The 12,445-nt window shown below is 39.4% G+C and overlaps 1 protein-coding gene across 10 annotated transcripts in view; it reads right to left on the bottom strand.

Moving 5' to 3' along the window:
- ZC3H11A (zinc finger CCCH-type containing 11A) overlaps positions 1-12,445 on the bottom strand; it is a 46,340-nt gene that overhangs the window by 21,715 nt on the left and 12,180 nt on the right. For 5 of the 10 annotated variants that reach the window (XM_055420095.2, XM_055420093.2, XM_055420096.2 and 2 more), the window contains 5 exons: positions 11,761-11,960; positions 9,878-9,997; positions 1,773-1,896; positions 479-682; positions 239-355 (listed from right to left, as the gene is read on the bottom strand). In XM_055420095.2, the coding sequence (XP_055276070.2) occupies positions 239-355; positions 479-682; positions 1,773-1,896; positions 9,878-9,997; positions 11,761-11,814 (619 nt within the window). In that variant the 5' untranslated portion in view covers positions 11,815-11,960. Of the gene's footprint in view, positions 1-238; positions 356-478; positions 683-1,772; positions 1,897-9,877; positions 9,998-11,760; positions 11,961-12,445 lie in introns of those variants that run through there. The other 5 variants (XR_016039516.1, XR_016039514.1, XR_016039515.1 and 2 more) reach the window with 2 other exon arrangements.

Below are 12,445 nucleotides of genomic sequence, written 5' to 3'. Positions count from 1 at the left end.
ACCATTTTACCCTTGCATTTTATCTGTACATACATAGCTGGCATTCAAATGTTTTCTCAATGAATAAGAGAAAGTGTATGTAAGTGTGTGTGTGTGAATGAGTGTAAAGGACACAAGGAAGAGGGAGGTGCTCGTAACCATGAACTAAATTTCAAAGGTATTTAAAATAGCCTGGACATATTTAATAGTGCTGTAAGACTTATGAGCAGAAACTAGCCTCAAAATAGCCCCTTCTTACCCTGTTTTAAATTGACCCCAGGTTTCCGGGCAGAAGTCATTCGTAATCCATTATGAACTTCGAGAGTTGGTTGCAGGGTCGGTGTTTTGGTTTCATCACCTTCCTCAGAAAACTGATCTATATTGTCAACATTTAAGGCAAATTTCCAATTAAAAAACAGATGTAGAGTTTCAAGTCTGATGCTAACTCGCTAAGTTACCCTGATCGTTTACTTGTCTTAAAGAAAGAGCTAAAGCTCACCATCATCGTCTTCGTCATCGTCTGCAGCATTGATCACCACTGGTGGGTGTGTAGGGCTGGGAACGTTTTCTGAACTTTCTACTTTCATAACACTTCGCAGCTGAGGAGAGGGATTAGACTGGACAGATAATTTGCTCTGCTGAACTGTGAGCTGGCTAGCTTTCACTTCTTCTTCTGGTGACTCAGGCACAGTGGGCAACACAGCTAAACATAAAAAATTAGTTGTAAATTAAAAAAAAAAAAAAAAAGTCCCAATTCATCAAAAAATCTCCAACTATCTATAATAAGCTTGGTGATTTGAGCAGTCTTTTTAAATTTATGTCTTTTAATTAAAAATTTAATTTAACTTTTAATTTCCCCATTTTCCCAATTAGGTTCTAAACTTCCAGGAGGGAAAATGTGGCTTCTAGCTAAAAACTATTCACTCCATGTAAACACAAAGTGGGCACTCAAGAGAATAAAAGCTAGATGCATAGTAATTATTTACACATTCTAGACATTAAATTTTAATACTGAAATTCTAGGCTGTAGGATCAAGAAGCAGCTTTTTAAAGAGACAGTGGGTAATACTTTTGAATCAAATCTGAAAGGAGTGAGCCTTTTTTCCCCTTAAAGAAGATAAAAATATACAGCCATCAGATTTTAATCACACAGCAGATGTGGCTTTTAAATGGCCGATCACTCCATTAGGAAATTACTTTAAAAGGGAATAAATACTAGCTTTTGACAGAGTGTAAGTTTCATTTTAGATTATACCCTAGAGCAGGATAAGCAAATTTTTTAATATAAAGAAGTATATATTTTAAGCCTTGTAGATCTGTGTTTCAACTACTCAACTCTGCAGCAGTGGTACAAAATTTGGCCATAGAAAATACGTAAACAAATGGGCAGGGCTTCATTTCAATAGAATTTCACTTTGTAATACAGGTGAAAGACCAGGATTGCCAACCCCTGGCCTGGAGAATCAAGTTTCTTTTGAAAATCTCTGTAAGCATGATAAGAAAATGGGAAATGAGGTAAGCTAAAGTAACCTAAACTGTGATGCCAAGAAATATTTGTGAAGCAGCACAGCTTTCGTCAACAAAGTTCTAATCATGACTGCTGCTTTACTGGCTGATGACTGTGCACAAGTCATTTAACCTTAATAAAGTTCAGTTTCCTCATCTGAAGTGAAAATAAAACTGCTCTCTCACAAGACTACAGAGACGGCAATGTTTATAGTACTCTATAAAGTATGCATGTAGGTGTTCATTATATATCAACTAGCCTTTTAAAATTAAAAAATGAAACTCACTTTTGCTTGGAGGTAGGAAAAGGCCATCAACATAACGTCCTCTGTTGTGATGGAAAGCACAGTTTAGTTTCTGACATCCCATTGGCTGATTTTCCCAATAACAAGGAATCTCACTGCGTTTTTTCTGTAAGAGGAAAAAGACATCAGTATGACCTATATTAATTTGGTCATGTTTTCTGGACAAAGTTCACACAAGGTTAAATATCTGAGGCATATGAAATGATTTGAGTATGAGGAAAAGGGGTTGCTGAAAGTGACATATCCTAGCATCATGGAGAAATCAAAGAGCAGGGAAGAACTCTGCTGTTCTTTCCTCCTTGCCCTCATCCTAAATGTCCATAATTTAGAAAACCAGGGTAATACAGTAGGTAAGATTATGGAATCCAAGATAATAGTGTTTGATTCTCTATCGTATTACTTACTGACCATGTAATGTCAGACAAATAATACCTCTTAGTCTCACTTTCCTCAGCTATAATATGGGAGTACAGTAGCTGTCTAATCAGTCTCTTAAGAGAAATAAATGAAATAATGCACATGAAGCACTTAGCGATAGAAGAATCAACAAACTGCAGTTGTTATCTGAGGCTGAGAGTTCAAGACTTTGATAAAAAACTCTTCCCATTCATGAGGCTCATATAACACACTAGAAAGGTTTCCTTCCCAAGCTACCTTGCTTTTATAAAAGGGAACAAGAAAAACAAGAACAGAATGATTTGCTGGATCACAGGATATATGTCCAAGAGAAATACATATTAGTTCTAACACAGACATTACATTAGATGTATATAAAGAATTTCAAAGCAACACTATTAAAAAGAGGTCCAAAATGCAAACAAACCAAATGCACAGCAACACTAGAAAGGATACATTCCAGTATATACATTCTGGAATCCTTTGCAGTATATTCATAAAATACAATGCTATCCAGTAATGAGAGAGAATAAACAATACCATGGGTGCAAAATGAAAGAAGCCAAACAAGAGCACGTACTATATGATTTTATTTATGGAGAAACCAAACAGGCAAAACTTTACTATGGCAGAATGGTCAAGACGGTGACAGGTTTGGGGATTGTGGTGAATGACACTGAGGAGATAAAGGGGGAAGACAGGGTTGGAAATGTTCTGTTTCATGATCTGGGCGCTGGTCTATTAGGTATACTCACTTAATGAAAATTCGGCATGTAAGATAATGATTTGTGCACATTTCTATATAACTCAAAAAAAAGTCCTGATAAGCACTTCTGAAAAGTAATTAACGTCTGATTAATAACCTGCATTATGTTAGATCTCTCATAATAAGCAGCGTAAGCTTTAAATTTCAAGGTAAGAACAGCAGTACTATTCAAAACCTTCCATTTTCCAATATGGAAGAAACAAATAGAGAAAAAACGCCCAAAACAAAAAGAACCTTAAAGGTATCAAAGAGGGCAACGATCCTGCTATCTGCTATACTGGGAGACTGATAATTTGATAATACACTGTGTTGGTAGGAATGTGAAAGAATCATGAGTCCCACATACTCATAACAGAAACGTAAAGTCACTCAACATCTCTGAAAGGTGACATGGTAAAAATTATATCACCCTGCTTATTTAACGTCTATGCAAAGCACATCATGCGAAATGCCAGGTTGGATGAAGCACAAGCTGGAATCAAGATTGCTGGGAGAAAAATGAACAACCTCAGATATGCAGATGATAGCACTCTAATCAGAAAGTGAAGAGGAAATAAAGAGTCTCTTGATCAAAGTGAAAGAGGACAGTGAAAAAGCTGGCTTAAAATTCAACATTCAAACAAAAAAACTAATAGGATCATGGCATCCAGTCCCATCACTTCATGGCAAATAGATGGGGAAACAATGGAAACAGTGATAGAGTTTACTTTCTTGAGCTCCAAAATCACTGCAGACAGTGACTGCAGCCATGAAATTAAAAGATGTTTGCTCCTTGGAAGAAAAGCTATGATAAACCTAGACAGCATATTAAAAAACTTTACTTTGCCAACAAAGGTTCGTATAGTCAAAGCTATTGTTTTTCCAGTTGTCATGTATGGATGTGATAGTTGGACCATAGAGAAGGCTGAACACTGAAGAATGGATTCTTTAGAACTGTGGTGCTTGAGAAGACTCTTTAGAGTCCCCTGGACAGCAAAGAGGTCAGCCAGTCAAATCCTAAAGGAAATCAACTCTGAATATCCACTGGAGGGACTGATGCTGAAGCTCCAATACATTCGTCGCCTGATGCAAAGAGCCAACTCATTGGAAAAGACCCAGATGCTGGGAAAGATTGAGGGCAGGAAGAGAAGGGGATGACAGAGGGTGAGACGGTTGGATGACACCACTGACTCAATGGACACGAGTTTGAGCAAACTCTGGGAGACAGTGAAGAACAGAGAAGCCAGACATGCTGCAGTCCACGAGGTTGCAGAGTCACACATGACGAGAGACTGAGCAACAACAACGTAGAAGTGATGTGCTGCACTTACTGTCACATGTTTTAAAAAAGTACAGAAAATAACTGTCTTTGAAAAGACTTTACAGTATCCATTAGTATCCTGTCACCCCTAAAAGTTAGGTATAATAGCTACAACTGCACTTCCTGGTGGCACAGTGGGTTAAGAATCCGCCCAATTCAGGGGACAGGAGTCTGATCCCTGAACTGGGAAGATTCCACCTGCTGTGGAACAAACTAAGTCCATGTGCCATGACTACTGAGTCCATGCGCTGCAAGTACTGAAGCCTGTGCTCTGCAACAAGAGAAGCTACCGCGCGAGAGGCCCGTGTACTGCGATGAAGAGTAGCCCCGCTCACGGCAGTCAGAGGAAGCCCATGAGGAGCAACAAAGACCCCAAGCAACCAAATGAAAAGTGAAGTGAGAGTCACTCAGTCGTGTCCAACTCTTTGGGACCCCATGGACTACACACAGTCCATGGGATTCTCCAGGCCACAATATTGGAGTGACTAGCCATTCCCTTCTCCAGGGGATCTTCCCAACCCAGGGATCGAACCCAGGTCTCCTGCACTGCAAGCAGATTCAAGACTGCATCTGTAACCAGCTGAGTTACCAGGGAAATCCATGAAACTACCAGGTGCTACCACTGTTATCACCAGGGAAGTTCAACCAAATAAATAAGTACATAAATACATAAACACATAAATAAATATTTTTTAAAAAAGCTACCATTGCTCTTTAAAATAACAAGTGTCCAATTACTTCCTGAGGTAGCACCTAATGCCAGTCTTCCCTGCTCCTGGGTCTGTCTTTGCTTTTATCCTAAAAGCAACCTTCAAATTACTGGATGATTACTATGATAGCATTATCTTTAAACTGAAGTCACAGGACATTTATTTAATGTGTTTAGTACCATTACTGAATTTTATTTCAAAATAAAAAGTAATACACAAACAAGATGACTTGGAAAATAAAATTAATAACTATGATGCCATTACACAGTCACTCTTTTTGTTATAGAATTCTTAAAAAAAAACAAAACTGTAAAATGTATTGATTCACACTTATAAGAAAGGTTTTCCATATAATTCTGTACATTTCACTTAGCAACACATCCTCAGAGTAACATTCTCCTACATGATTCTTGCTTTAGCTTTTAAAAAAGCCATATATATAACACATGGTTTAAAGATATACAGCTGGTCCAAAGATACACAGTGAATGCTCTTCATCTGCAGTAGTTTATGTACTACAAAACTACCGTAAGTATTTAACAAATACGGAACCATTCTGTTCCTTAAGGACCTAGGGACTGAACCTAAGTCTCCTGCATTGCAGGCAGATTCTTTACCCACTAAGCCACCGGGGAAGCCCCACATAATGGGCTCCCAGAGCAAAACCATGCACAAGTATTGCTGCATTTTCACTGTTGGGGGAAGTGTGTGTTCTTTGTGACCCTTCATGCAGAGATCATAACAGAAATGCATATATGAGTAACTCCAGACTATGGCTGTCTTTTACTTTTATAATCAGTGTATTCTTACTCTATCACTGTAATAAATCAGAATTCACATGAAATGCAGGAAATGTGGGAGATATATATTCAATCCCTGGGTCAGGAAGATCCCCTGGAGGAGGAAATGGCAACCCACTCCAGTATTCTTGCTTGGAAAATCCCATGGACAGAGGACCCTGGAAGATTACAGTTCATGGGGTCACAAGAGGTCAGACATGACTGAGCACACACGCATGCATGCATGAATCCATGCATAAGTCATATGCTAAGTCCCTTGAGTTTTCTAGAGAATTCCAAATGAATTCAGTTCAGTTGCTCAGTCGTGTCCGACTCTGCGCGACCCCATGAATCACAGCACGCCAGGCCTCCCTGTCCATCACCAACTCCTGGTGTTCACTCAAACTCATGTCCACAGAGTCGGTGATGCCATCCAGCCATCTCATTCTCCGTCGTCCCCTTCTCCTCCCGCCCCCAACCTTTCCCAGCATCAGAGTCTTTTCCAGTAAGTCAACTCGTCGCATGAGGTGGCCAAAGTATTGCAGTTTCAGCTTTAGCACCAGTCCTTCCAATGAACACCCAGGATTGATCTCCTTTAGAATGGACTGGGTGGATCTCCTTGCAGTACAAGGGACTCTCAAGAGTCTTCTCCAACACCACAGTTCAAAAGCATCAATTCTTCAGCGATCAGCTTTCTTCACAGTCCAACTCTCACATCCATACATGACCACGGGAAAAACCATAGCCTGGACTAGACGGACCTTGGTTGGCAAAGTAATGTCTCTGCTTTTTAATATACTATCAAGGTTGGTCATAACTTTCCTTCCAAGGAGTAAGCGTCTTTTAATTTCATGGCTGCAATCAGCATCTGCAGTGATTTTGGAGCCCAAAAAATAAAGTCTGACACTGTTTCCACTGTTTTTCCATCTATTTCCCATGAAGTGATGGTACCAGATGCCATGATCTTTGTTTTCTGATGTATTTGGCTGATGTAAAACTGCAGTTTTTCCATTGTTGAAAGTTGCTGTTTCATACGGGAATATGTTCTTAAATAAATGTGATTATGTTATACATCATTTTAATGTGCATTTCTCACTTTATGTCTTTCTGTTAATGAGTTACTACATGCTGTTTACCTTACATTTAGACTAGGAAAATGATGTTAGACAAAAAGAAAATTCAAGGGATTTTCTTATTCAAGTTCAAAATGGGTCATAAAGCAGTGGAGACAACTCACATCAACAATGCATTTGGCCCAGGAACTGCCAACAAACATACAGTGCAGTGGTGGTTCCAGAAATTTTGCAAAGGAGACAAAAGCCTTGAAGATGAGGATCAGAGTGGCTGGCTCAGAAGCTGACAATGACCAACTGAAAGTAATCATTGAAGCTGATCCTCCAAAGAACTCAAAGGTGATCATTCTGTGGTGGTTTGGCATTTGAAGCATATTGGAAAGGTGAAAAAGCTTGAACAAGTGGGAGCCTCATGATCCGACTGAAAATAAAAAATATCACTGTTCTGAAGTGTTGTTTTCTCTCATACTATGCAACAACGAACCATTTCTCGATCATACTGGGAGGAGCAAAAGGTGGATTTTATACAACTGATGATGACCAGCTCAGCGGTTGGACAGAGGAGAAGCTCTAAAGCACTTCTCAAAGACAAACTTTCAGCAAAAAAAACGTCATGGACACTGGTGGTCTGCTGCCAGTCTGACCCACTACAGCTTTCTGAATCCCAGTAAGACCATTACATCTGAGAAGTATGCTCAGCAAATCAACGAGATGCACAAAAAACTCCAACATCTGCAGCCAGCATCAATCAACAGAAAGGGCTCAATTCTTCTCCATAATGCCCAACCGTTGCACAAGCAACACTGCAAAAGTTGAACAAATTTGGCTATGAAGTCTTGCCTCATTCACCATATTCATCTGATCTCTCGCCAACCATCACTTCTTCAAGCATCTTGACAACTTTTTGCATGGAAAACACTTCCACAACCAGCAGGATACAGAAAATGGTTTCCAAGAATTCATCAAATCCTGAAGCAATTTATTTCTCATTGGCAAAATGTGTTGATTGTAATTAATTCTATTTTGATTAATAAAGATGTGTTTCAAGCTAGTTATAATGATTTAAAATTCACGGTCTGAAACAGCTATTACATTTGCACCAATCTATGTTCTTAGAGACTGGCACAGCTTTCCTAAGAGTTTTGCCCGTTTACTCTGCTTGCAATGTTACAGCATGATTCTTCAAAAGTTTCAAGAGCATTTCTTTTTCTGAACATACTTAGTGAATATGCTATTTGAAAGACAGCATAGAATGCTGTTATTTGCTAAGTCATGACAAACTCTTTGCAACCCCACGGACTGCAGTCCACCAGACTCCTTTGTCCGTGGGATTTCCCAGGCAAGAATACTAGAGAGGGTTGACATTTCCTTCTCCAAGGGATCTTCCTGATCCAGGGATCGAACCCACATCTTTTGCACAGGCAGGTGGATTCTTTACCGCTGAGCCACCAGGTACTCAGCTGAAACCAGAATGGAGTGGTTATATAACCCCAGACCTACAAACTGCACATTGAGGCTCTTTCTTCTTTCCCCACTCCTTCTCAAACAATTCAAAAAGTCATTATGTGAGGCTGAGAGAGGTAGGCTCACATGCTGGAAGAGGAAGGGCAGGTGGCCCAGAGCAGAGTGGTGGAGGCTGACTGAGATGAGGAAGATATCCATGGGACCAAGTGGAATCGGCACAAGCTGTCAGGGTTAGCAATGCATTTGTGTAGGGTAGCCAGCACAATGCTGGCGCCTGAAAAGGGTGGGAAGGCTTCTGTGCAGAAGCAATCTCATTATAGGGTGAGGAGGGTGTACTCATGGAGGTCAGCCTAGAAGGGGCATCAAAGACTAAGCAGGGTGAGGAAGGCAGCCATCTTCCTGAGTGGGGAGTCTAGTTTAGTCAGAGAACGAGCAGGGTGGGGAAACAAGTAGAGCATGTGAACCTGGATAATCTTGTTAGGCCAGAAAGCAAAGAAGTGTTCAAAGAAAGATGGAAACACCAGAAAGACACAAAAATCAGCTTTAAGGGCTCTTATTTAACGAACATCAACCTGAGGAGAAAAACATGATAGTAATGGAATATAACACATTGAATAAAACAGGAAATCACTGAGGTCACACATAAAAAGCTGGGAAAAAAAAACTTCATTCAAAATTTGATAAGAAATGATTACAAGGTCCCAAAGTACCTTTCCAAAATATACTTACTTAATTACAAAAAAAAATGTAGAGTGAAGCAATATGGTGGCTACCACCTTAATGAAGTGATGCAAGTTAACACCAGTAATGGGATAATTAAAATTGTACACCACTCAATGGTAAGCAATGAGAAGAATATCACCTCTGTGATATTCCTGCCAAAAATATAAGACCTGAATTTAGCAATGAGGAAGTGTTAGATAAACCCAAAGTGAGGAACATTCTACAAAATAACTGTCCTATAGCGACCAAAAACGTAAAGGTCAGTGAAAGGCAAGCAAAGACTGATCGGCTGTTCTGACAGAAGGCCACAGCACTATGACAACTAGAGGCAGCAAGTGATTCTGGACTCACACCTACTGCGATAAAGAGCATCACCGGTTCAAGCAAAACCTGAATGGGGCCTGAGGATTCAATGAAAGGAATATGTAAGTGCTAATATTCTAATTCTGATGGTTTATCACAGTTATGTGAGAGGGTATCTTTGTGTTTCTAGGAAATAGTCATGAAAGTATTTTGAATTGATAGGAAATGTCAGTAATTTAACCTTAAATGGTTTAGTGGAAAGTTTCATACTATACTTGCAACTTTTCTCTAAGTTCAGACTGTTTTAAAATAAACACAGAAATATAAATACTCCCTAAATATACATATATAACTTTTACACTTTAGACAGACTATCAAACGGCCTTTATGAAATATGATACTGCCATAAAGCATCTCGATATTAAGTGAGCATTTTACTAACGACAGAAATTTCACTAGGTCATTAAAAAAGAATTTAACCCACATGTTACATAAAATGTTTTTTACTGCCATATTTTTTATTGTCCCATCAGGACACAAGACTACTTACTAAAACACAAACCGAAGACTTACATCAATCTCCATGTGCCGAAACCTGCACACCTGTCGAAAACAGCGCCCTTCTTGCCATAATGTGCAAACAGTTTCATTTCCCAGTGCAGCTTCACAGTGACGGAACGGACAGCTGTCACCCTGTGAACAAAAAGAGTAACACAGAAAAGAACTGTGGTATCAAACCAGTCCCCAGGCAAAATGCTCACTGTAAGTTTCTGGGTATCTACACAATCACAGAACAGTAAGGAGAGACAGGTAGAAAACAACTGAAATGGGATAAGAACAATCTGAGGTCAAAAAATTTTTAATTTCCTAAAACCTATTTCTTGACAGTATCCTTTATCTGATCTGACAACATGAATGACGCAAGCTGAGAGATGGGGTTCAAAAATACAAGTGGGAGTATTAGGTACCCTTAAAAAATACGTTTCATAGTTAATCTTCAAAACCATTTCATATATCCTGACTTATATGCTGCTGCTGCTGCTAAGTCACTTCAGTCGTGTCCGACTCTGTGTGACCCCATAGACGGAAGCCCACCAGGCTCCCCCGTCCCTGGGATTCTCCAGGCAAGAACACTGGAGTGGGTTGCCATTTCCTTCTCCAATGTGTGAAAGTGAAAAGTGAAAGTGAAGTCGCTCAGTCGTGTCCGACCCTTAGCGACCCCATGGACTACAGCCTACCAGGCTCCTCCATCCATGGGATTTTCTAGGCAATAGTACTGGAGTGGCTTGCCATTGCCTTCTCTGCCTGACTTGTATAACTAGCTTTAAATGGAAAATTAGAAAGTAATTGATTAGAATTTAAGTGTAATTCCATGTTTCACTATAAATTTCATACAATGTTACAATTTGAAACAAAATGCTGCTGCTGCTAAGTCACTTCAGTCATGTCCGATTCTGTGTGACCCCATATACGGCAGCCCACCAGGCTCCGCCGTCCCTGGGATTCTCCAGGCAAGAACGCTGGAGTGGGTTGCCATTTCCTTCTCCAGTGCATGAAAGTGAAAAGGGAAAGTGAAGTCGCTTAGTTGTGTCTGACTCTTTGCGACCCCATGGACTGCAGCTCACCAGGCTCCTCCGTCCATGGGATTTTCCAGGCAACAGTACTGCAGTGGGTTGCCATTGCCTTCTCCATAAATTTCATACACTGCTAGTATCTGAAACAAAATGCTAACGTTGTGCAACTTGTTCAATTCAGTTCAGTTCAGTCCCTCAGTCCTGTCTGACTCTTTGCAAACTCAAAGCTTTGCTCAAAACTAACAATTTAAAATATAGCACCAACATAATTTAAGAAAAACACTTTGGGGAAAAAAAAACACATGTATGGAAGTAGTCACAAAGGAATAACAGAAAATAATGGATAGACCTCAGTGGAGCTCCGGAAGAAACAAGCTGAAAAACAGGGAGCCCCAACAAAGAAAAAAGCTCTAATAAACCCGCAAAAGCATGCTTAGAAAAGTGGCTTCAGAGCTCAGCAGGAAATCTAATGAGAGGAGTCAAACTCGATCCACGACAATTCTATAAATTCAGTACAATGCACCCACTCATTTACTAGAAAGTAAATTGACTACACAAAGATCAAAGTCAGCAAGCCATAGTCAAGTGTTTCCAATTCCTTAAAAGCACCCTGAACAGATTAATTATAGCTATAAGAACACTGAATGATGACTAAATGCTATGGATCTTTTTACTTCTGGACAGTATGGAGAACATTAAATGAACAGGAAAAAAACGATGAGTAATAAATTCACTTAGGAATGCTATCCTTTACTAAAAATTGATAGCAGATAATAAACAGTTGAGCAAAACATAAAAGATAACTTGGTATACTGGGAAATTTTTATTCAATTTTATTAGGGAAATCATAGAAAGAACTGATTTAGAGATGCCAATTCTTACTTTAGTACAAGTAGAATAGAAAAAAAAATAGCAGTCTTCTCCTTGATTAGGCATGCTGAGTAGATCCTTAGATGAGAAGTGGCTTTTTGAAAACAAGCCACTGCTTCCTCTAGGCGAGGACCAGCTCCAAGTCCTCTTGATATGGGTTTAATCTTCCAAAAGACAAGTCAATCACAGAAACCGTCTTTTAAATGTTAATCCTAAAATGAGAAGACAATGAATGGGAATATTTCAGGTAAATTCTTTCAACATTCTTCTCCAAATCACCTTGACCAATGAGCAGAGCCTTATGAAAATTGACTCATATTTTAATCTGTGAATGTGGTACGTTCTCATCTACAATGCAACATTTTTGTTAAACAGCCATGCTTCTTTCTTTGCATTCTCTATGGTGCTTCGGCATGAATTATGTAAGCAGTATATACTCAACAAATGATCTGCAGTTTAGATTATTAACTTGGACTATTTTACACAAGGTAATTCGCTAAATCTGTATTTCTGACAAACTAGACTTTTTCCATCTAACAAATGTTCCAATATTTTCACAAGCGTTTTTGCTATTTCAAAAGTATATAATTCTAAGTATGTGAGGAAAACTATCTCGCTGGAATACCTGGTGAAACATTACCCCTGAAAAGTCTGTAGAGTGAGCTAATACAATGCAGATGACTGAAGCTGCACACCA

Source organism: Moschus berezovskii, chromosome 17, assembly GCF_049115385.1.
Source record: "Moschus berezovskii isolate FMDL1 chromosome 17, NW_MosBer_1.0, whole genome shotgun sequence".
Taxonomy (NCBI): domain Eukaryota; kingdom Metazoa; phylum Chordata; class Mammalia; order Artiodactyla; family Moschidae; genus Moschus; species Moschus berezovskii.
The sequence above is the reverse complement of the archived record's forward strand: the minus strand, read 5'-3'. Positions and strand labels throughout refer to the sequence as shown.